We start from the raw sequence: 25,663 nt of genomic DNA on the forward strand, positions 1-25,663 counted from the left end.
CAAGGAATTAATTACATTTATTTTCTTGGTGAGAGCCAGTAATTTCTGGGAGGGATTAATTGTTTTCAGGCAAAGGCAAATGAAAGAAATAAACAAAACTAAAACATTTCTGCCTAAGTAATTATTTGGCCAACTTCATTATAAATAGGTTTAAGGCGAGTAGTTTAAAATATTTTTATCTCACACTTTACCTTTCCTTATGTATTAGAAATCATAATTATTTTTTTTCTGTTGATATGTCTCAGCTAAAACATGGCTAAAAGATTAAAACAAATTATTAGTTAATTTGAAAACTTTACCAAATGTCGGAGGCCTGCATCAAAAATCGAAAATGCATGTTTAAAAGTTAGTGATTCAACATTCTTTATGACAGTGTTCGGTGTCAGGTACGGAATATGTGAAAATTCTTGAAAAACTTTGAACCATAATGTTCCACCCACTCAGTCAATGTTAGATAAATACTGGTCTGATACCTGATGTGGCAAATTGGAGTATATTCCCTTGCACCATTTGGGGCAAAAAGTTCCCAAAATTACCCACAATTCCAGGTTTATCAAAGCTTGAAGGTAGCCATTTTATTTTTTAGACTTCAGACTATTTATATGATAATTTTGAAGTAGTAATTGAAAATGTTATGAAATAACAAACTAGTACACAGTAATTCTCCCCATGACTGTTTATTAGTGTGGAATAGTTTGATAAAATACAAAAGAGGACTTTTAGTAAGTATAGGGCTTCAGCTTGTGCCGTGGATTAAAAATAGTTGGGTGTGAAAAGTCCAACACGGCAACAGAAATCAAAAAGACTTAAGAGGCCTAGCGACTAGCGAGATTCATTGTTTAGCTTTTTAATAAAAAGGCGGCAAGTCTGTAACTCAGTATCATTCACAGTCTTCGACATTGCCAACACGACTTGTTGGTCAATTTAAATCAATATTGATGTTATCTTACCGTGAAAAGATGGGCTTCTGATATCCAATATTTAAGACAAAATAAAATTTTTAAATTGGCACATGAATCGCATGCCAGAAGAATGCTTCCGAGCGCCATTTGTAATGAAGCGACTCTATGAATGAGGCTAAACATTTCCCACGGTGAAGAATACAGACTACCACTGTGACTGTGTAGACTGGAATAACCTAACGCCAAAGATTGCCATTCAATTTTAATTTGGCAGTGGATAAACGACCGGATCCGGCTCTTTAATGAAAATTTACGAATATATCGTAAATTTCGGTTCCCAACCCTAACCCTAACCCATTTTCTAATGTCCGCGTATCTCTTCGCCAATATGTCACTTTATTCTTAAATTAAAATTGTTTCATCGCCACTAAAAGTGAATTTAGAGCCGTAAAGCCTGTAGGGGCCGCCATATTGGAAAATAACCACATGTTAAAATTGGCCAATCAGAGACGATATATCGGAAGCCGGATCCGGTCGTTTATCCACTTTCTTTTAATTTCGTAGACCATAGCCTAATAAGGATGACAACAAAAAATTCAACTTGTTGTTTTCTACTTTCATTTTGACGTTTAGCTTTCTCCGCACTTGGAGCAGCTTGAGTAAAAATTTGAAAATGAGGCGAAAAGCTAACTTTTTTATTTACAAAACTAACCACATTTGAAACCGCAGTTTCGTACCAGTGGACAATCGGTCGATGAAGACAAGCCAATACGCAATAAATAAGAGTAAGCTGTAGTGATGCTGTCCAGGCAAAATTCCCTCCTACCTAGGCCTAGAACACTGCCTACCCATCTTCATTAGCCCTAGCTCAGTAGATGCAGAGGGGATCACGGTGGCTAAGTGGGTAAGAGGCTGGCTCGATAAACCAGAGGTTGGGTGTTCCATCCCTGCATTAGGTGATAAAGTTCATCCAGAGTGGTTCCCCCTTGTCAGAGATGCAGGACGGAGGGCCTGACAAGGACAGCTGTCTAGTCATTCGGATGAGAAAAAAACTGAGGTCCCATGTACACATTTGCGTGCACGTTAGAGAAGGCCATAGTGCCGCTGTCTGGGCAAAATTTCCCTCATAGCACACTATGGCATATATGTATTGTATGCTCGTCTTCATTAGCCCAGTTTAGAGCAAAACAGTAGGTCGTTAAAACTCCATTTCATTTCGTAGATGTAGAGAAATAGGATGTTAAACCCCAATGTTTCATTTTCATTTGCAAGTTTATGTTGAGCGGTTCTGCACGAGATGTGTTCATATTCGTAGCGGCCTAGTTCAACTCTGAGCATAAGTCTCCTTTACCCTTACTCAACCATTATGTTCAGGATCACGCCTATCAGCCCTTGTTGAAAGTTTTAAACTCCCCTGTAAATTTTACTGGGTAATCTTTTGTTTATAAATGTTCATGTCACATGTATTTCAGTCCATGTCATAGGGTGACCCAAGTAGTGAAAATTTGCTCAAATACAGCAGTTTTCATCTACTTCATTATTCAAGAATAGATCTCTGCACTAAACAACCGCCATATCCAAAAATTAGTATACAGTTTTGTAATGCGTTTCTATTCTGTTTCACATCTGTCATACAAACAAAGACTAAATAAACATTTTCAATTTTATTATCTAAAACTGACAGAATTTCTCAATTACCATCCATGTTTGTTAATGTCAAAACTTGCAAAAATTATACAGTAATAATTGTGAAATATCTATTTATACATGTAGTATTGTACATGTCATGTATGTGGTCAAGGGAGGTACATGATCTAATGGCGAACATTGCAACAAACTAATATATTATTATTCAATGATTGATTGTTTTATGGTTCATTATTTTATAGCATTGGGTTGTTTATTGGTTATCTATTATATGTATATAGTGTGTCGTGTCATGTGATCAAAGGGAAATAACTAAAATAGTTAAGTCCATGTTGTTTGTGAATAGTTAACCATACTTCTAGATGCCATTTAACTTTAAAGAAATTGAAGTTTTAATATGTTGGGTGATAAGTACACTTTGTAACATTACATTTGATTTTTATTGTAGGATTAAGATTGTCTGATTTTTAAAGTTATTATTATAGAATACACAAGCAGCAATTTGTTACTTGAATATTTCATTGTCTTTACATGTTCAATGTTGAATTAATTATAATATTTATTTGTTTCGTATTACAGAGAACAGCGGACTGAACAAACAAAGATAAAAATGAATCCAAATCGTAATCCTATGTATGGAAACAGATATGATCTACCATTTAATCCAGCAAATAGATATGATTATAGTATGAGTGGTCCTCCACTTACAGCCGATATTGTTACTAATCATCAAATCTACAATGATAATATTTATCCTGATGATTATAATAACAGTTACAATAATAAACCAGATGACTACCAATATAATTCTCCAAATGGCGGTTCTCAGTCTTATTCAAGATCCGCTCCATCATATGTAAACACAGAACAGAAATATAACAATGATCGATATGTAAACACAGAACCGAAATATAACAACGATCGATATGAAAATGCACCCAGGAATCGTTCCAATGATCCATCATACGCAGACTCCAATTTTCAAGACTCGAAAAGCTACAGTAACTCAGGTGATACAGATTACCGAGATAGAGAGCGAGAAATAGATCGAGAGAGGGAAAGAGATAGAGATAGGTAAGTCTTCTGTAATAATATCAACTCATCATAGTCATTATCTAAAACATTTATGTTACCATAATCAATTCTATTAATGATACCGGTATACATAGTATATTTGACTGTCATTAATTTCAGATCAAATAGAAGAAATCGTGATGACAAACGAAGAAGTGACCGCTCTGATAGAAGTAGAGACCGAGACAGAGATCGGGATCGCAGTCGAGAGAGAGATAGAAATCGTGATAGAGATAGATATGACCGGGATCGAAGAAGCCAATCACCATCATATGATGTAAGTTCTACAAATTATAAAGTAGCGCCAGTAATGAATTCAGGTTTTGAAAAATGCCTGGTCAGTTTAAGATTACAGATGTAATTTACCATATGTTAGTCTCAAAATGACTAGTGTTTATGAGTTTTTAAACCCCATTCTGTCTGGAAAGAATCACCCTTATGTTTGGCGCATTTAAACCCCCATTCTATTCTTTAATAGAAATGCAACTGGGGTAGATGTTATAGAGTATACTATTAGTTAAATTTTACAAAAGATCCATCTCAGTATTGTCATTAATAAAAATAAACCATTGTCTTAAGATGAAGGCTACATGTAGCATGTGGTGTCTATAGGAATCACTGACTACTGGAGTTAAAAATATATAGAAATGATGCTGTGTGATTGTGGATGGGATTTTTTATATCCGTTTTTTTTTAATGCAGGTGGACAGTGACAGATACGGCCGTGATGAGAGATCAACTGATAAATGGATGGTAGAAAAACCAACAAATACTATTTTGTTGAGAGGACTTCCATCAAATATCGAGGAGTCCTATGTAAGTTCTACATTCTGTTAAGTTTTAATAACTCATTTATCAGCATTTGTTTTCTTTAGAGCAAGAAATTATTTGATGCTGTTTCAGTGATTTATGTTGTGGAAAGCTCCTGAACACTTGTTTAATTCAGCTTGGTTACAAGACTCTTATCTTTTTTTTTTATAGATAACTAAAAAGGTTATGGCTAGCGGTATTCCTCCCAGAGAAGTTCGCTTAATGCGAAGAAATGCTGGTAAGAATTGACTTTATTTACTTCTTTTAAATGAATAGGTAGATTAGTTAGAAACTTGCTGATTTTCAAACTGAATACCACAACATTAATACGATAAATGAATGGCTTTACATGTTTTCTGGTATTATCTTCCAAGCTTATTGTAATATGTATATTTTTTCAGTTGTTATTTTAATAAAGGTATTGAGTATCATTTAAATGATTATTAATGGGAACACCGTTCCTGATTTATTTTCACTTTGAAGTTTGTTTTTTTTGTTATATTTCTATCTAATGCTGTAGTGTTGGGTGACTTTAGTCTGGGAAAAGAGATTAAAATTTAGCAATTGGCAAGTTTGTATTTCAAAATTGAATTATTTCTGATTATTTCTGTGAAGGTAAGTAAAAATACATGTGCTGAATGTATATCCCAGCTATATTGATCAGTTTGTTATCAGCAAGTTTCTAAAGTTGATAAGTTTGTATGACGCTGTTTTATCAGGCTTCAGTTTGACAATTCCACTAATAAAGATCGTGTTAATTATTGAACAGGTGCATCCCGGGGCTTTGCTTTCGTGGAGTTTACGAACGTTGAGGACGCTCAGCAGTGGATGGAGATCAATCAGGTTTAATTCAGCACCATTTTAAAGTTTTCATGTCTTTGTATGGTATAGTAGAGAGGATTATAGTATACATGATATAAAACACGATATACACAAAACACAACTTCACATAACCCAAAATATTCAAAACACAACTTGACACAAAACATTTCAAAACACGACTTAACATAAAAACATTTCAAAACACAATTTAACTTGAAACATTTCAAAACACAACTTAATTTCAAAACACAACTTCTCACAAACCATTCAAAACACAATAAATAAATACCCCAATACACAACTCTCAGTTATTTAAATATTAGCTTATCAAACACAATTTATTCCATCCAATTCATTTATTTGCACATATTTATCTTTTGTGATGTTGAAAGATACATAATGTGTGTGTGTGTGAGTGTATTATTTTGTGTGCCTATATATAGTTTTAAGAGTATTGAATATTATGTATATATTTTAATTGATATATCAATCCATTGATGATAGTTATATAGACTGTATATTTCATGGAATTGATACTTAGCAGATACGAATGTAGGCTACATCTGACTTGGAAAAGGTTGGGAAAGTCGGACATGTTTTCTGAGAACGTCGTCTTTCGGTTTGGATAAAAGAATGGCGCATCAATGTTGAAGGCTGGTTGGACTAATATTTTCATCATGAATAAGAAATATAATATGATTATTATTATTTGACAGGGTCAGATTACATTAATGGACATCCTGGTTACGTTGCACTACAGTACACCCAGAAATGCATCACCTGTCAGTTTTCCACCCACTCGCTGTGATTGGATTTGTAAAAAGGTCAGTATGTAACGTATTGAACTTTGACCTTCATTAGCCTGGTTGGTATAAAAAAAAGTAGAACATTAAACCCCATTTCATTTATTTAACATTAATACCATTAAAAAAGAATATCTTTACTTTTAAGAACTTACTTTTGACAAAAGTTTTGTTTTATGACAATATGAATAAAAAGTTTATTTTATTTTGCAGTGTGGTGTACATAATTTCCGTAGAAGAGATGTTTGTTTTAAATGTGGTCTTTCAAGAGAAGGTGAGATTTTTTACTAGTTTATCAGGTGGGTGAAGATGATGTTGACTAGAAACAACATTCGATCCCAGCCACAAGCCTCAACACCTTTCTATAAAGTTTGTTGTATGTTTAATAACTAGGTGTCGTGTCTATACTAGACTAATAAATATCTGTCACTCTGTCCATATGATAATGTCTGTTTAATTTATTCACAGATTCTGATAGAGTCAAAACAGGTGAAGGTTTTGATGAAGTTGGGTTAAATCCTTGCAATAGTAAGTAAATTAAATTTTAATATAAACTTTATTTTGCTCATGATCAGAGATAAAGAACAATACCGTGGAAAGTATCACAGTATTTTATACCAGTATTTCACAAAATATAAAAATGTTTTATATTTGCAATACAATTAGCTAGAATATAGTTTTTATACGCCCACATTTTCATGTGGATGTATTTATGCCGTCGCCCCTGTCCGTCCGTCACAATTGTTTGTGGACTCTCTACAGGTCACAATTCTTATCTGATTTTGACGAAACTTGAAATATAGGTTTATCTCCAAAAGATCTTGACTGCTTTCGATATTGGCATGTATTGGATCGAAATTCATGGATTATGGCCCCTGATTGTACGAAAAAATCACGTTTTTAGCTTGTGGACCCTATAGAGGTCACAATTTTTATCCGATCTTGTTAAAACTTTAAATGTAAATTTATAACCCAAAGATCTTGGTTCCTTTCGATTTTCGCGCATATCGGGCCGTAAATTCCTAAATCATGGCCCCTGATTGTACGAAAAATCGCGTTTTTAGCTTGTGGACCCTATAGAAGTCATGATTTTTATCAGATTTAAAAAAATGTATTATTATATCACCGTTACACCCTAAGGATGGCTGAGTTTGAATTTCGTGAAAATCGGCCCAAAACTGACAGACAAAATGGCCGCTGTTCGTTCTCAAATAGTGTAAAAATATGGTATATCAAGGTTGTGGACCCTATAGAGGTCACAATTTTAATCCGATTTTGTTGAAACTTGAAATGTAAGTTTATAACCCAGAGATCTTGGTTCCTTTCGATATTTGTGCATATCGGACCGTAACTTCCTGAATTATGGCCACTGATTGTACGAAAAATCACGTTTTTAGCTTGTGGACCCTTAAATTAGAGGTCATAATTTTTATCCGATTTGAAAAACCGTATTATTATATCAACGTTACACCCTAAGGACAGCTGAGTTCAAATTTCATGAAAATCGGCCCAAAACTGACAGACAAAATGGCCGACCTTCGTTCTCAAATAGCGTAAAAATATGGTATATCAAGGTTGTGGACCCTATAGAGGTCACAATTTTTATCCGATTTTGTTGAAACTTGAAATGTAAGTTTATAACCCAAAGATCTCAGTTCCTTTCGATATTTGCGCATATCGAATTGTAATTTCCTGAATTATGGCCCTTGATTGTAGGAAAAATCACTTTCTTTTTAGCTTGTTCTCTATCCATCTCTTGAAAATGTGGGCGTATCCTGCCTGGCAGCCACTGGTTCCTTTCTTAATTAAATGTTAAAAATCAGTTTGAGTACATTTAGTGCGGATTAGTTATTTTCCCAAAACTCAGCGACTCTAATTTTCTACATGAATGATTTCAGCATTGGTATTTAGAGGTTTAGATGCTCTAACAACTGAAGAAACTTTACTACAGACAATCAGTAAACATACTTTACTACCAATAAAAAATGTATGTATCATGAGAGATAAAGCTACCAGTACATCTCGAGGGTATGGCTTTGCTGAGATGAACTCTGTCAGTGATTCATCGGCATTATTGGAAGTTTTAACGGCTCCGACTAAACCACCATTCGAAGTAGATGGCAAACAAATTCTTGTTGCCTTTGCTAAGAATACATTTACCACTGTGTAAGTACATTATAAATATTTTAAAGATGTAGTATGTAAGATTACGATAAGTTTGTCTTATAAACCGGTTTTTACCTAATTCATTCAGATAACTGTTCTTGAATCAATTACCTGTATTTGAGTAGACTCCTATTCTTCTACCTTGATAGACAACATTGTCTGAGAGAGAATCAATTATACATAATAAATACATGTATTTCTTATTAATCAATTTGTTCAAATTGAAACATAATTTATGTTCTAATTTCTTTTTTAAATCAGCATGGCAACACAGAACCAGTACTCTGCTGCCCTACCAGTAAGTAAAGCATTTAATTATATTTTGTTCTTTATTCCAACCTGTTACACAAAAAGATCTTACTACTTGTCCATTTTGAATCTGTTCATTAAATTTTAACATTTTCGCCCCTATTTTTAACTGCTTGACAGAATTCAAACCGATTTCTTATGAAATAACTTATTTGTGTTGAATGAATGTTAAACCTGATTTTATCTATCATTATTAATGATAAATTGCTTGTGTTATTTTCAGCCGAGTGAATCCAAGTCTTCATATTATCCTTCATCAAGTAATACACAACACGATTATTCCTACTATAATCCACAATCATCGAATACAGGAGGTCAATATAATATTTTAAATTTTATTTGACTGTTTATACACCTGATATCTTCTATACTAATATTTGTGACTGTCGTTTGTCTGTCTGTCTGTTCGGGGTTGGCGGCTACACTAGGTCTGCCCCGAGTCTGAAATTTGGGGTATAGTGGTAGCTCGGACTGGGGAGTAACATAGCCAGGTTGGCGTTAGTCTACCACTTCCGGTTTCGGGGTTATGACCCCCGAGCGAAGCCGGGCATTCTTCTAGTATTTAATATAATTATTCCTACTATAATCCACAACCATCAAATATAGGAGGTCAATATAATATTTATAATTTTAGTTGATAGTTTACACACTTATAAAACCTGATATACTTAATTAGATTTGTAAAATACTGTATCCTTTACCAGTGGTATTTTTTAATTAGATTGGTCATCTGGCCAACATCTTTGGTTTTCTCCAGGTTCTCTGGTTTCTTCCAACTGCTCCAGACCCCTATGCATAAGTGAATATTGAAATGAAATTGAACCATTATTTATGTTAGTCCTGTAATGACCTGGCTTGTATTGATTGTGTGGACCTTGAATCCCATTTCTCTTTCTTTATAAATTGGTCAAATTTTGTTGGGTTTTTTCCTTTCAGCATCAACTGTAGCTGTTGCTCAAGCAGCCATTCAACAAGCTCATGCAGCACAATTATCACATAAATTAGTAAGTAGAATTGTAACATGTATTTGTATTAAAATAAAGAATTAAAATTCAGAATTGTAACATTGTATTGAAATAAAGAATTAAAATTCAGCATATTGTTGTAACTCATCTTTTCCGTAGGTATGGAAAATGTTAAGATTAGTTAAACAAAATGATTGTTTTGTAGGATGTCGGATCATCTGCTGTAGCTACAAACTGGTCACAGAACAGTACTACAGATTATCCTAAATATCGTAAGTAACAAATTAATGGATAGTGACACTTGATTTACTTCTCATGTAAAGCTCCACTGTTTCATAGTAAAAACATTTCTTCAACTAGAAACCCGTGCTGGACATATATTGAAATATTTCAATGAAAATATAGAAATAAAGGACAAAATTACAGGCTCCAGAAGATTTGTGCCTAATATAAACTGATTTTGTACCTAACATTGTCTTTTATCGATTGTTTATATCATAGCTTGCTGTCTGTTTGGGAATTTAGATGATGTTCATTCTAAAAGAACATAAAAGTAAGAGAGCACTATTAAAGAACTTATAATTTTCACTGTGTTTTATTTAAATAGCACCACCAGATGTATCTACGTATCAATATGATGAGTCATCAGGCTATTATTATGATCCTTTAACCAATCTCTACTATGATGCTAATACACAGGTTTGTAATTAAGTGTAGTCTTACCGTCACATATCAATTTATTAATATAGAAATATTAACAATAACCAAAATATTGAGCTCACTGTCTAACATCTTGAGGGTTTTTTTTTATTGGATACTGCTAGTGTTGCGAACATTATATCTTGAAAAAGCTATTCTGTTGGTCGCTCGGTGTCATGCCATAACATATGCATGTATCATAGATGGATTGATAACTACGATAGGTGAATGTGAAGGCTATTCTGTTGGTCGCTCGTCGTTGTGCCATAACATAAACATGTACCATAGCCTGCTTTATAACTATGATGGGTGAATAAATGGTTAGTGTGACGTACTGTGAACATTTAACAGTGTAAAATAGCATTGATTACAATGGTTATGCAGAATAGTATGCTGAAAATATTTGTACTGCCAAGGATTGCTAGAAGAACCTGAAACTAGACTGACCTGTACTTTGTCTGTTATAATGAGGACCTGATGTATATTGTGACTCTGTGAGCATGTTCTTCAAAGACAATGGTATACCAGAAGCTGGCTTCTATATGCTCTTCCAGTCGTCATTTGTTTTATAGCCTTTCATAGTAAGAATATCTTTTTGGTGTCAAATGATGGGCTGATCTGATGATGCCGTTGGATTTAGATTATACTTTTATATCAGAATGGCCATTAATTTAACGTGTTAAAATGCTTATTACAAAATCTGAGCAACTTGCTGTGCAGTACATCAAAGAAGGTTCCTGCCCTTAACAAAGATGTGTTATGTACAATATAGATGTGTTAACTGGATATATCTGTCTTGGTTGTTGTCTGACTGTGTTGCCATACCATAGAAGAACCATAATGAAGTTTTATTTTTGTGTATGATACTGACATCAGCTTGAAAGTCTTGTGTTTATGGTGATCATTCAGAAGGGAGTGTTGTGAACTGATTTACATTTAAATGGTTGTATTAACAAACTACATGTATAGTGGTGGCATTTTCCATCCAGAGACAGACATGCTGATTAAATACTTTAACATATTGATGTATTATTTCAAGGATTCACTGGTCCAAAATACTTTTTGTTTTCAGTGTTGTCTAAATCTATTCAATAGATCTTTGGCCATTCTTAAAGTTATGTCATTATATACCCCTCTTTATTTAGACACATAAAAATCTGTGTCCAGAAGGGGGTCACGGTGGCTAAGTGGTGAAGACTCTGCCTCGATAGCCTGGAGGTCGGGTGTTTGATCGCTGCATTGGCAGAGAAAGTTCATCCTGATTTTCTTGCGTGGTTCCCAATTGTCAGTGATGCAGGACGGAGGGCCTGACAAGGACAGCTGTCTAGTCATTCGGATGGGACGAATAACCGAGGTCCCGTGTACACATTGGCAACACATAAAAGATCCCTAGACAATTAGATATTTCGTTTTTTTGATATAAAATCGTCACAGAAATAAAAACCGTCCAAAATACCGTCTTCAGAAAAATATTGAAATATTGCGGTTTTGATTTTTCTGGTTGATATTTAACATAAATATTTTAAAAATGTCTTTTTATTTTATTTATGATATTTTATTGTTTAATGATGAATAAATAGCAATAAATAATGTTACAAACTCAAGAGTGTTCATTCCATGAAGTTAGCAAATGCCGCTAAAGAGCTTTGTTTACATCATGTGACTTCTCGCTCACTTTTTCACCGGACCAATACTGTTAGAATTATCCCAGCTTCTATTCAATTTGACGAATTGTTTTTACAGATTTTTTGATTTTCCAAAGGAATCATTGCTTTTCAGATTGAATTAATTTGAATAAAGCAGAAATATAAATAATGCCAACTATATTGAGAGTTCCGGTAGACTGATTATTAAACATCGGACGTGTCATGGCGGTCCGTGATCCGGGAAAAAATATTGGACTAAATAAATCAATGAACACTTTTTTTTACATACTACTTACGTTTTATAGTATAATTTGTATTTTGCATTGCATAATGCATTTTTAAGAAGGGATGTGCTTGAATGAGAAAAACGAGTTTACTATGGTAAATGAATAGCATCCAATGATTCCAATCGTACCCGTATGGGTAGTTACAAAAAAACATGCATGGCCGAAAGAACAAAAGCTTTTTTTTTAATTAATATACTGGAAAAAAAATTGTAGTAAACAACATAGATCAATATTTTTAGCAAGGCTACATTGCTGTAGACAGATCATTAAATTTTGTTTATAAAGTCTGTACTGTATTTATGCTAAAAACTCTTAATTATACTGACAAGAATGTATCAAGTGAATACTCCGGGGGTATTTCTAACACCTTATTAGATATTTTTATTACATTTAAAAGCGATAAACTGAAATTATTGACATTTTTTTAGAAAAAAATATCTGTTTCCAGGGATATCGCCCAGCTCTATTGACAGTTGTAATTCGATATAAGAGTAGGCCATAGTGCCGCTGTCCGGGCAAAATATCCCTCATAGCACACTGTATGGTGTATGCCCATCTTCATTAGCCCAGTTCAGAGCAGAACAGTAGGACGTTAAACCCCATTTCCTTTCTGTGTCCAGAAAACTTGATAGTAGACAAAACCTAAAACACTCATATAAAAAGTTAATGTCTAACTACCGATAGAAACTATCCTCTCTGATAATATGTAAGTAATTTCACACGCTACCATAGAAATAATAAATGTATGATACTCTAAAAAAAAACCAAAGTATTGTGTGGATGAGCCGCTAAAGAACAATATGAAATATTTTACCCCAAAACTTATTATTACATGTACATCAATTTGATTCGTATCTGGTAAACAGGTACAGTATGATTGCCAATTATATATGTAGGTCGGTCGTTTTGAAATTATTATTAACATGTTAGATCATTATTCACCTTGTTAAACATGTAACAAAACTGTTAAAACTGATTTGCATTCAGTACTGTACATATTCAATGACTCGTTACTTATGCCATTGGCACCTTGTAAAAATTGTATAAGTTCCATGGTAGAGTGGTCCAAAAAAAGAATCCTAAATTTACAACCTGACACTCGGGTATTAATTTCAATGGCTATCCCTTAACATTATGGTTAAAAATGTACATGTTACTTATACATACAGGTAATGATACTGAACACATTTTTTACCTTTTAAGATTGATAAAGAATTGTAGTAAAATGTGTTGGTTATCTTTATCTATGTTACATCTAGCTGACAGTTTTATATATTAATCTGTATATCTTAATTTAAATAAATCATATACTACAGAATATTGTGAGTTACATTTTATTTTAAACTCAAAATTTACTATTTTAGGTGATATTATTTTTTTATTGCAATACCTTGATTTTATATCTTATAGCTCATTACTGTTTTTATCCCCCACCAAATCTCTTGTTAAACATGTCAACCTGTATTTGTGTCAGTTAATGAGTTAATTAATTAATCATGTTGAACACTTTTCATCATGATTTGCTGAAACATGGGTATATAAAAATACTAACCCACGATTGTATTGTGTTTTAAGTGCCCCCAGAATTTGCCAACCTACCTTATTATTTACATGTGCTGATGTGGATTCAGTCATCTATGAGGAGTCTACACGCATCCACATTATGAATTGCCCAATGCTCATTGCTATGACTTGTGGGCCACTTGGCCTAAAATGTTAATCTTTGAGTTCTTTATTTTTAGATGCGTCCTGGTGGACTGTACCCTAGACGGTATGATAAAAAACCAGTTAAACCACGTCTACGTAGTAATCTCAAGTATGTTGAAGTATTACCAGAAAAGGTGTATGATGAGGTGTCTTCGGATGCAGCATCTGATGTATCATCCACAAAGGCATCTTTTGAGAAAGAATTTTTTGGATACGACAGTGTTTCCTCTCTGGAAGACATTTTGTCCTCTGAAAATGAATCTTATGATGATGTGTCGTCTTATGAAGATGTTTCATCTGATGACGAATATCTGGAATCTCTGCCTGGAGAATCAAGCCCTGTTGTACCTGTTAGCCCTATTGCTCAAAGTCATGGAAATAGAAGTCATGAAGGTAGAAGCCATGGAAACATAAGTCACGAAAGCAGAAGTAGAGGTAGATGTCCGGATGACAGGCAAAGTCGTGATAGTAGAAGACCTGGGAGCAGAAGTATTGATACTCATAGTCATATTAGTCGTAGCCAAAATGCAAGAAGTTCTGTTGAACATCCAACTGAAACGAGCAATAGAATATCAAGCTCTCCTTCCAAAAACATACCATCCTTGGAGGATCTCCAAAGACGACGTAGAGAATTGGATCTTAAATTGGAACAACTTGATGTTAATTTTAAGGCGAGCGAAGAAAATGATTTTAAATCGCAGAAGGAAAATAAACCTAAGGATTCAAAAAGACAAGTCCATGACCTCAAGAAATGTCCGTTGCGTAAATGTAACACATCAACTAGATATGTGAGAAATCATGTTAAAACAATTCACTGCCCTCCGTGTATTCGTAGTAAGGACAAGAATCCAGAAGTTCAAAGTAATCAACTACATGCTTTGTTATTCTTGGCCAAGGCAGCTAAATGTTGTTCCTTGTCGTCACTGAAAGAAAAAGTAAATAAAAGTGGAAAAATGACTTCAACTTTAAAACCCCAGTCAACTGATGTTAGAGTCATGACTAACCTTTGTAAGTTTGCAGGATGGACAGTACCGAAAGAATTCAATTTAAATCCAATGAATTCTTGTGCATGTTTGATACATTGGCGATCTATTGGCCTTATTCTAAATTGGATGGCTGCTCAGGACAAATACAATTTTAAAAAACTTGATTAAAGAGATTATTGAGATGTGTATTCAATTGTTAACTAAGTGCTATTATAAAAAATAAATATAATAAGTCAATAAGTCCTTTTTATTTAATGAAAAAAGTTAAATGGTAAAACAGACATAGAAATACAAAAACTTATCAGTTGTTTATTTTCAAATAAAAAAAAAAAAACCCTGTTCGTAAAGGAAGAGGACATGATGAATAAACTAGGATCTACGTCAAACTTTGGAAATAAGTGTTCATATTCTGTAAATAAACTGGTCTGAATCTTCATCAATCGGAACAGCAGCTTTTAAAATAATTGAAATGCAGTTTATAAAACTACTTCATTTTCTTCATTTAGTAAGTGTTGACCTTGTTCAATGTGAAGTGCTTACTCAGTTATAATTTGGATAAGATACTAAAATGCTATCTAAAGATCATTAAATGGTGTCGTGTTCATCATAAGATGTTCAATGCTCTTATCAATGACACCATTGGCATTAACTTTCAGTCACAACATTTGATGATATTTTCAAAAAACTAGTAACTTGATCACTTCCAATGTGAACTTTTCAAAAAAATTCTTCAAGAACTACATCTTTAATAGAATGCAGTTAACACTTACATGATATATGATTCAGATCTGAACATAACTATAATCAATCCAGTTGTTGCTAAAACCATAAGAAAATATTAACTGATCAGAATCCAGTTATGTTGATCTTATCCAGCATCAAGAACTACATGTAACTGTTTGGAACTCAACAAGTAAGACTAATCTGAATAGTGATTCATAAAGTGCTAAGGAAACATTAATATGTATTTAAACTGCTGTAGAAGCTGTCCAGATTCTTCTCTTACCTCATGTAGAAACCTCGAGTGTAGTAGTAGCAAGAATACAGAGAACCTGTCTAAACACTGGATCATTCCTGGTAGTCAGATCGCTCACTTACACGATAAAGATTTGCTGTAATATCTTCTATAAGACAAGAGAACTTGGTGAGCTCAATTGTATATAGGTGTCATTGTAGTCGTGATTCTGTTGTTAAAGAGAACTTCAGGTGTAAATCAACAGTCATCATTGAATGTACAGGTGCACGAGACAAAGCTCATCCAGAATTCTTAGTGTTTTACAAATACCTTGTGATTCATTTAAGGCTGTGGAAGTAATTGTAAAAAAAAGGCCAAAATAGTGTGTAGAAATGGTTGAAAATGTAAACAATTCAGCAGTTCAAAGGTTGTGATTTATGCATACATTATTGAATTCTAAAAATTTAATCCAATCCGTTTTACAAGTTCTGAAGATGTTCTGATGGATGTGGGCGTTTTTGTTGTTGGATTTTTTTGGAAGTTTCAATAGAAATGTTGTGATCAACTGTAACTGATGGGATGTTCAGAATCAATTTATGTATTAATTGGACTGAGACATCTGTATTTTTTTGTTAATCAAATCAAGTGAAGTGAATTTGGTGTGCATGTAAGACAGCATGTTCGTTGAGATTCTGTTTTTGTTATATGTGTGTTTAAGAAGATAGTTCTATGAAGTGTGCATACTTGTGTTAACTATGTGTATATAAAAAGTGTAATATTACATGTGTTGACAAATGTGATTTTTTGTTTTCCTGATCTGAAGTGAATTCCCTGTGATCAAGTGTGAATTATTGATCTCAACTGATCTCTACTAATACATATATATACCAGTGATGATGAATAACAGTATCAGTAATAATCAACCTTAATCCTAACATTTATCTATATAAAATAACATTCCAGAAGTAAATATCTTATAGCCAAGTTTTTGTATTTCAGTATTATTATAATTCACATACTGCCCAGTTTATGTACTGGGATTCTTCTAGTTCAACATATTTACCAGCGCCTACAGATGGACAAGATAATGGCAACAAAGAAAAAGACCCTGCAGATAAAAAAGACAAAGTTAAAATTGCCAAAAAGGTTGCTAAGGTATGTTGATAAATTCTCTATGGAGAATGTTATTTTACTGTAAGTTGTATGCTTTGACAGTCTCACCAAGGTAATATATATAGACAAGTCTGAATGAGTGGTTTACTGAGTGATCTAAAGCAAGTACTGTAGGGCACTCAGTAACATTGTATGTGACATGGACATGGGGTTTCTCTGTGTACTTCAAATTCCTCCCTCAGTTAAAAACCTGTGTGCGTTTGAATTATTGTAATAAATATAAACGGCATTAGTACTGAAATGTCCTTTTTAATGGCAATAGGGTAATATTTTATGCAAATGTTGTACCTGATAATTTCATTATTGTAATAAATATAAACTGCATTGGTACTGAAATGTCCTGTTGAATGGCTATAGAGTAATGTTTTACGCAAATAATGTACCTAATGGTTTTATTGTTTTATGCAGGATATGGAGAAATGGGCTAAAACATTGAACACTAAGAAAGATTCTAAGAAGGTAACGGGTAATCCAATGTCTGGTTATAACAATTCAAAGGAATCAGCAACAGCAGATGCAGGCTTTGCCATGTTTTCAGTAAGTATATAATCTGTTTTATTATGATGTAATGGAAGTTTTTTTTGGTCTTTAGATGGTGTATCAGGATTAATTATGACTAGGGTATTTCTTTTTCACCTATTGCCTATGTTTAAAATGGATTAACCACTTGCAACAAAAATTGAATCATTGCTTCGTATTAAAAATGAAGATCACTAAATCAATAAAGACAAATTTGCTTTTTGAGGCATCATTGATTCTTTATCAGTCATTGAAAATATTATTTATTATAGAAAAAAGCTGAAGATAAGAAATTAATGCCACCGCCACCAGTATTTGTAAGTATTAATAATATACAAATTATATCCAATAAAATAATACATAATCTAAATGGCGGATCTTGTTAAATTATTGAACTATATTTAGATTATTTCATTCTATGTTCAAGTTTTAATATTATACTACTGCTGGGTGATGCAAATATGTATATGTCTGGGGTTGGATGGCAGAATGGGTTAACGCATTTGTGTTGGATCATAGGGTCTTCCATTGAGTCAAATGGCCTGGTTTCAATTCCTCGTGGAATTCCTCATGGATTTATCTCTGGTTTCCTTCCACTGCTAAAAACCCTTATGCACAAGCAAATTATTGAAATGAAATTGAACCATGTAAGTCCCGAAATGAACTAATATGCTTTCGAGTGGGTGTTAAACCCCATTCCTCTTTCTCTCTTAAAGTATAAAATGGTGTTGGTATTTTAGGGTGCTGGAGGTAATACAGAAACTTCACCATCTACAGAAACTGGTAAAAGTCTATTGGTAGCATCTTATGGTGGTGATAGTGATGAAGAAGAAGATGAACAAGAAACAAATGAAGCTGATGAATCAAAGTTACTTGATTGGTCGAAATTGGCCTGTTTATTATGTAAAAGACAGTTTCAGTCTAAAGAAATACTTACTAAACATATACAATTTTCTGATCTACACAAGGTAACATATTACTCATTTAAAGGGACAATAACACTCTTGCTGGCTTGACAGCTCCAAAAAATAAAAAATAGCCTTATTCTAAGTACTAGATGTGTTAAGTGTCCTACCTGTTGTGTAAATTATCCATTCAATCCTATTTTACTTGTCCAGAGGGTTCAAAAATATTTTTAAATCAAGTCACATTTGAAAAGCTTTACATCAGGCTTTTCAAATCATTATTATGTTATTCCTTGGAAACAGCTGTAGACATAAGACTAGATTATCTCTAATGATTCTTACATGATCAAAGTAATTCCTTGTGAAGATTGTGTGTTTAGACCTTGTGCAGAAAACTAAGATGTTTGCTTGAATTCTGATCTTTTTAGAATGTAGTGTATATTCAACTGATCTGTTAAAATCTATGTTGTATGTTTTCAGCAAAACTTAGAGAAATGGAGAACAGATAGTAACCCATCACAAGTAACAGTTGAACAAACACATCAGGTTAATATTATTATCATTACTTCATCCCAGTTGTCTGAACCTTATCAAATTGTCGGGAATGTTCGAAGGCAAATGTTTGATTATTTTGTGTGAGCACTAACATTGGAACTTTTGACAGTGTGGAATATTAAATCAAATATTATCAATATTTAGTCGGGTATATGGTGAATCTGTAGTCGGGTATATAGTGAATCTGTAGTCGGGTATATAGTGAATCTGTAGTCGGGTATGTAGTGAATCTGTAGTCGGGTATGTAGTGAATCTGTAATTGGGTATGTAGGGAATCTGTAATTGGGTATGTTAGGTATATAGTGAATCTGTAGTTGGGTATAATATTATGAATATTTAGTTGGGTATATAGTGGATCGGTAATCGGGTATATAGTGAATCTCTAGTTACATGTAGGTGTATAGCAAATCTGTAGTCAGGTTTACGTTGAACCTATAGTATCCTTCTGCTACATTTGATGATCGATGAGAAGTGAATTCAATTATTTTAGAAAGTTTTACTATAGTATTTGACTTGATCATTGGAATTTAACCTGACGATGAGTTAAATTATTTTATATTTTAGTACCGAGATCGTGCAAAAGAAAGAAGAGAAAAGTTTGGAGCTGGTCATCCTGAATCTAATAATAAAAGTAAAAAACAAAGTTTAAAGTAAGTCCATTTTGTGAAAGGTTTTAAATTTATGTGGACTATTCCATCAAGTTTTTACATCTTTATTGAATCAATCTTATTAAAATACAGATATATATTTCCTTTTGTTTTGTATACTTTCGATGGCCTACACTACATAAAGATCTGACCGGTTGTAGTAAAAGAATGGCTTTGACCCTATGACATCAGACATTGATTAATCAATCAGCTTTGACATTTCTAGTGGTTTGCCACAGTTCCAGGCATCGCACGCCAAGAAGTCGTCGTAACAGATGGTTTCATTGGCTTATCTCTCACGCCATCCAGAACACAGGTTATTTTACAACTCTTCCAGATCCTAGTGTAGTAAAGACAAAAACGATATTTTGAACTATAAAAAACAAAACGGAATAGGATCTGTGTTTTAATCAGATTGACATTGAATATTCCAACAAGTTTTCCATCCAAGAAGTTTGGGGTTGGATATAGTTCGAAGAACTTTGGTGATCTATATTATTATTTACCTCAGCATTGCAAGGTTTCTTTTTATCCTTAATTACAATTTTCTCAAGCTTGTGATGTCTTTCTTGGCCATGTAGCTGTCATGTGTGTGGTGATATTGTATATATTTGTTGACCATGCAACTTATGTCAAATTTAAACAAATGTATTTACAGTATGTTTGCGGATGCAGAATCAAAGCCACCCAAATCTCTTGATGGTGGTCTAGGCAGTAAAATGATGGGTAAAATGGGTTGGTCCAGTGGTCAAGGTCTTGGTCGGTCTAATCAAGGCAGATTAGATTTGGTTACTGTACGTTTATAAAATATTTATGAAAATAATGCATTATCACTTTATTTTATTTAATACTCTAATTGCTTTTGGACTCAATTGAAAGTTGTCATGTGATTATCAATAGATTGTTAGCACTAGGAAGGAGCCTATCAAATTAATTATTTCAAATTACTACTTTGTGAGTTGTTGCCCTTGGTCAGTTTTTAGTGTCTTGTACCCTCAAAAAAAAAAATGTGACAACCTTTAGGGATTGCTGAACATCTTTGAATTCTGTGGGTGTATGATTTGTTATCTGACCACCAAGTTCCTGGTAATAGTAGTAATTGGAAAGATTTGGATATTTTCTTACTGTATGAAATTATAACATCCAACCAAGTGTTTATTTGTCAAACCAGGGTTAAATGTTTGAGCTGTGATGTCAATTCACATATTTGGTGAAGTTTCCTCTGTCAACAAATTTTGTTTTTCTTGTATATGTTAAAAATCATATAATGAAGCATGAGCATTTTTGTATTGGATAATCATTGTTTTATGAGTCAAGATATAAGCAAATCTAATGTCTTTCTCATCTCATGTCTAAATCCAAACTGTCTTCATATTCAGACCAAGATGAAATCTAATTTGAATACTGTTGTTAAGGTGAAATTAAAGTACATTGAGGTTAGATTTGTGAGTTTTATAATGTATATAATTATGTTTTAGGTAACAAAGCGATCTGCTACAGCTGGTCTTGGTGCCAGAGGTTCAACTTATGGTGTAGATGCTTCAGCTTCATATCAAGATGGCATCAAACAGATGATGCAACAGAGATATAATGAAATCAGTTGATGTACAATATACTTTTATCTGGTAGGGACTCAGTGGAATTTTTTTTAGACTTCCAGGACTGCTAGAACGACTGAAGACTTTGAAGACTGTTATATCCATGTCTTTTGCATGGATATGTCCATCTTGGTGCCAGTCTTGCAGTATAATTATGATATTAAGACGGGCAATTATGTAATAAATTTTAGCAATATTTCTTTGATAAAATATTGTATATATGAAGCTGGTAATTGAAGTACTTAAATAGCAATCATGTATTTTAACTCTTTTTTAAGAGTTTTACAATAATTGGAAGGGAATTTAATCTAATTATAATTTTAGATGTTTATATGTTCTTTCCATTTATTTGGCTAGTCACTCCATTAATTTTGTCAGATCTATTTATTAAAACTGCACTCCAGATGTTCAAGATCAGCATAATAATAGTACTTTCGTTTGGAATTAGACATCAAATCTACGGACATCTTTAACAGATTCGTGGGACTGTGCTTCCTTATTTTGTTTAATCTGCTAAACCATTGTAGACATCTTAGACATCACAAGATTTAAACAAATTTTGTGTATTACAATTTCTGATTTGTAGATCGATTTAGAGAATACTGGAAGGAAACTGATATACATACATCTACACTCAGAAGTAAATGATTTTCAAATGATTTGAATTTTAATATTGCTATGTGTATATGTATTGTAAAAATATCAGCTTGTCTATTCTAATATTTTATTTTTCAACAATAAAACAGATTGTAAATATGGCAAATCTTTGTATGCCTGCTAGTTTATCTGTTATCTTGTTTTCACCATGACTCATAATGAATAGAATGGATTGTACTTGTGAGAAGTGTTACCTTGTCTTGTATCAAGATTACAGAGAATTCTATTCCCAGACTCCATGGCATAGATGTTGACAATTAGTTGTCAGACAGCACATTTACGGATTGAACTTTAGTTGGAGATGTTACCCCGCTTGCCCAAATAAAGATGTGTTAATAGTCAATGTTTATCCACTCTTCACAATTCTAGTATATTGTCTTGTAGATCTGTTAACATGTCTATATATTTTAATTGTTGTTGAAGACAGTCTGGTTATAGACATTGTAAATAAAATATGATGTGAGGAAGACATTACATTGTAATTATGTAAATAAAAATATCTTTATTTAGATTTTTAACTGTTTTATTTATTTGAATTTATAGACAGGGTTTTCTAATCCATCGTTTTTATAAAATAACCCCTATCCGTCCGTGGTCAGTTAACTTTTTTCATTTACGTCCTTTTTTTATGTGAACAAGTTTTGTGGGTATGTTTACCTGGTTGGTACTTAATCAGATTTATTTAAAACTATCTGCCTAATTCTTATTTTTCACAAAGTTTGAACGCCTTCTGAAAAACTCTTTCAAAAATTCCAACCAAACTTGGGTTGTGTTTGTTGCCAAATTGTTCTGGCTTGCATAGTCTTATTTATACTGCATTGGCCGAGAAAGTTCATCAGGATTTTCTGACGTGGTTTCCCCCTTGTCGGTGGTGCAGAACGGAGGGCCTGACAAAATTTGCCTCGTAGCACACTGTATGGTGTATGCCCGTCTTCATTAGCCCAGTATAGGAGTAGGACGTTAAACCCCATTTCATTCATTCCTTATTTATACTTTATAGAATTTCTCACATTTTGATAATGTATATAATTTGGATGGTGCAAGCAGCCCTAAAGGGATCTGGCAGGGCAGGACTAGGACACATATAGCCTTTCTTTGGCTTCTAATATTTAACTCCAATTGATGAATGTTTTCATCATTTTCATCTGTTTAGGGTCTAAATGTATACTAATACATGTATTGACATACCATGAATATTTGTAATTTCACTGTACAATGAAGAAGGGTTGGGTGGCCTACTGTTATATCGAATTCCAACTGCCAAGGGATCTTTTACGTGCATGCCAATGTGTACACGGGACCTCGGGTTTTCGTTCCATCTGAACGACTAGACAGCTGTCCTTGTCAGGCCCTCCGTCCTACATCACTGACGAAGGGAAACCATGCCGGAAAATCTGGATGAACTTTCTCGGCCAAGTCGACTGGCGTGGTTTCGAATCCCCGGTTGTACGTGGCAAGGAGTAGGGTCACCTGTCCAACCTCGTGGGTTTTCTCCGGGTCCTCCGGTTTCCTCCCACTGCTAAAGACCCCTACGCGCAAGCAAATTATGTAAATAAAATTAAACCATGCGTTAGTCCCGAAGTGACCTAGTTTGTGTCGAGTGGACGTTAAACCCCATTTCTCTCTCTCTCTCTCTTTCTCGGCCAATGCAGGGATCGAACACCCGACCTCCACCCTAATATCTGAAAGAATACCAGTCCAAAAATGGTTCATTTCCGTTCAATATTTACAAAGATATGATGAATGGAAAACATTTCTAACATGTCATATAATCAAGTGTAAGGAGATTATCTACCGTTGATATCTTCTTTCTTAATTAAATATTCAATTTGAATGCATTTTAACGTGGAACAAACAGGGAAAATTAGATATTGTTCAATATTCTCTCAGTGTCAATCAAAGTTGTACCATAATATACAATGTCATTCTCAATGCGGCTTGCAAATTGTGCTGAACGTGAGGCAGGTATAGAAATCTCTTATACACTCGGTATGTAATTTCTGTGAGCGAGACTGGAAGAATATGCAAAGGATACAAATTGTAGTTATTGCCCTTTCAATAGCAGAAATTCTCTAAAAATCTTCAGCTAAATCTCATGTATTCCAGACTAGACGTGTACTCTTCTAAAATTTGGTATCTCACGTCCTTTAGTACAGCTCTTGTTAAGAGGCAGACCACCATTAAATTTCACCATCTCGGTACCACGAATTGTAGTTCGTCTATTTATAGCAATTCTCTCTCTCTCTCTCTCTCTCTCTCTCTCTTTTCTCCCCTTTTGCATGCCCATTTTTGTTGATTTTTTGTTCTAGAATGGACGAAGAGGGTTTGAATAAACATTTTCTGCCAGGTTTTGGTAAATATTCATGATTTTGAGGCGGAAGGATATCAGGTTGGCTACGGCGATATGTACGACAACTAGTTACATGTTTTTAGTATGCTTCTTCAAGTTTGTGTATCTCAAAATTTTGGTGGTCAACCTCATACAAATTTTAGTGCAAAGACATGACCATTTGTTCCTCTGTCTGTAGTGAAAAGCATTCAGCCCAACGAAAATTTGGGGAAAAGTTTGAGGTGGGCAAAGAGGCCAGAATTAACATTGAAGTCAATGGGGAGATTAATGGTGGTCTGCGTCCGTTTGTATTTAAGAGTTACTGCTCTTAGTGAAAATATTTTAAAGCATCTTGTGTGTCACTTTGCTTTTCCTCAAACGCTTGTTCTCGTCGGTGGGGGTGGTTGTATGATTAGCACGTGCACATTGTATCATAAGGTCTGTCATTGAGTCACTGGCTTGGTTTTGATTCCCCGGTTGTACGTGACAAGGAGACAGGCGTCCAACCTCGCAAGTTTTCTCCAAGTACCCCGGTTTCCTCCCACTGCTAAAGACCCCTACGCGCAAGCGAATAATTGAAATAAAATTATGTTAGTCCCGAAATGACCTAGTTTGTGTCGAGTGAACGTTAAACCCCATTGCTAACGTCATTTCCAATACCCCGAAAGCAGCGTACATTCCGTGGCGGTCACTCATATTAACACAAATTTGCTTGTCTCCGTACAGTAGCGTATACCATGAATGCTTGGTTAGGTCCCAATTAAAGATAATAAAACTGAAATGATTAAACCAGGGGGAAAAAACGAATGGATTTTAAACATTAATTTGAGTGCACGCTACTGAAAATAATCGGTTTTCAGATGTGATAGTTCAAATGAGCTCAATTTGTAGAATCGTAAACCATATCATCTAATCAAACTTTAAAGATACATTGTCACTTTCACCAAGAAATGACACGGAATCCATTTTTACACGCAAATATTAAAGTGTCGTCATATATTGTCGATCAGGAGCAATGGTGACTGGCACTGGCTCACTAATCTGGAGGTCCTGGTGTTGGTCGAAAAGTCCAACCTAGTCCCCCAACCCCCATTCTGCATACTGGAGAACTATCTACTTTGGGAATAGATCTCTCCCCTTAATGACCGCCATATCTAAAAAATTGTTTACTACTTTGTAATGCAGCTCCACTACGTTTCACGTCTGTCATAAACACTAAGATTAATAAAGCTTTTCAGTTTTATTAAGTGGAAGCGGAATAAATACTTTTCAAAATTCTCGAGGTATATTTTTTGTTTTCGACTAAAATCGTTGATTTAGGAATTACAATGTCAGTCAGCTAGCTTAATGTCTGTTTACAATCGGAGTTAATTGTAGACAGGCAGTATAAGTTTAGTATAGGAGGTTTCCCCAAGTAGACGCCTTACGTATAGTATTGGCAGCACATTAAACAGACATACAAGAGCTAAATCTGCCTATTGCAGGTCTTTCTTGAGGCCTTA

General features: G+C 34.0%; 1 protein-coding gene across 7 annotated transcripts; it reads left to right on the plus strand.

Moving 5' to 3' along the window:
- The first annotated feature begins 528 nt into the window (after positions 1 to 528).
- LOC126828793 (RNA-binding protein 5) lies at positions 529 to 22,350 on the plus strand. Of its 7 annotated transcripts, XM_050558779.1 has the most exons (23): positions 575 to 722; positions 3,129 to 3,623; positions 3,744 to 3,900; positions 4,326 to 4,439; positions 4,605 to 4,671; positions 5,203 to 5,276; positions 5,972 to 6,079; positions 6,272 to 6,332; positions 6,527 to 6,586; positions 7,957 to 8,224; positions 8,486 to 8,522; positions 8,757 to 8,847; positions 9,470 to 9,537; positions 9,704 to 9,770; positions 10,106 to 10,197; positions 16,778 to 16,933; positions 17,360 to 17,488; positions 17,743 to 17,787; positions 18,211 to 18,438; positions 18,856 to 18,921; positions 19,495 to 19,580; positions 20,236 to 20,371; positions 21,056 to 22,350. In XM_050558779.1, the coding sequence occupies exons 2-23, from the start codon at positions 3,160 to 3,162 to the stop codon at positions 21,179 to 21,181; spliced, it is 2,700 nt and encodes an 899-aa protein (XP_050414736.1). In that variant the 5' UTR covers positions 575 to 722; positions 3,129 to 3,159; the 3' UTR covers positions 21,182 to 22,350. The 7 variants fall into 7 exon arrangements, with proteins under 7 accessions (XP_050414735.1, XP_050414736.1, XP_050414737.1 ...); XM_050558780.2 differs by lacking the exon at positions 20,236 to 20,371 and having other exon boundaries at positions 21,056 to 21,188; XM_050558778.1 differs by lacking the exons at positions 575 to 722; positions 16,778 to 16,933; positions 17,360 to 17,488; ... (4 more) ...; positions 20,236 to 20,371; positions 21,056 to 22,350 and adding exons at positions 529 to 566; positions 13,873 to 16,771.
- The last annotated feature ends 3,313 nt before the right edge of the window (positions 22,351 to 25,663 follow it).

This window comes from Patella vulgata, chromosome 7, assembly GCF_932274485.2.
Source record: "Patella vulgata chromosome 7, xgPatVulg1.2, whole genome shotgun sequence".
Taxonomy (NCBI): Eukaryota; Metazoa; Mollusca; class Gastropoda; family Patellidae; genus Patella; species Patella vulgata.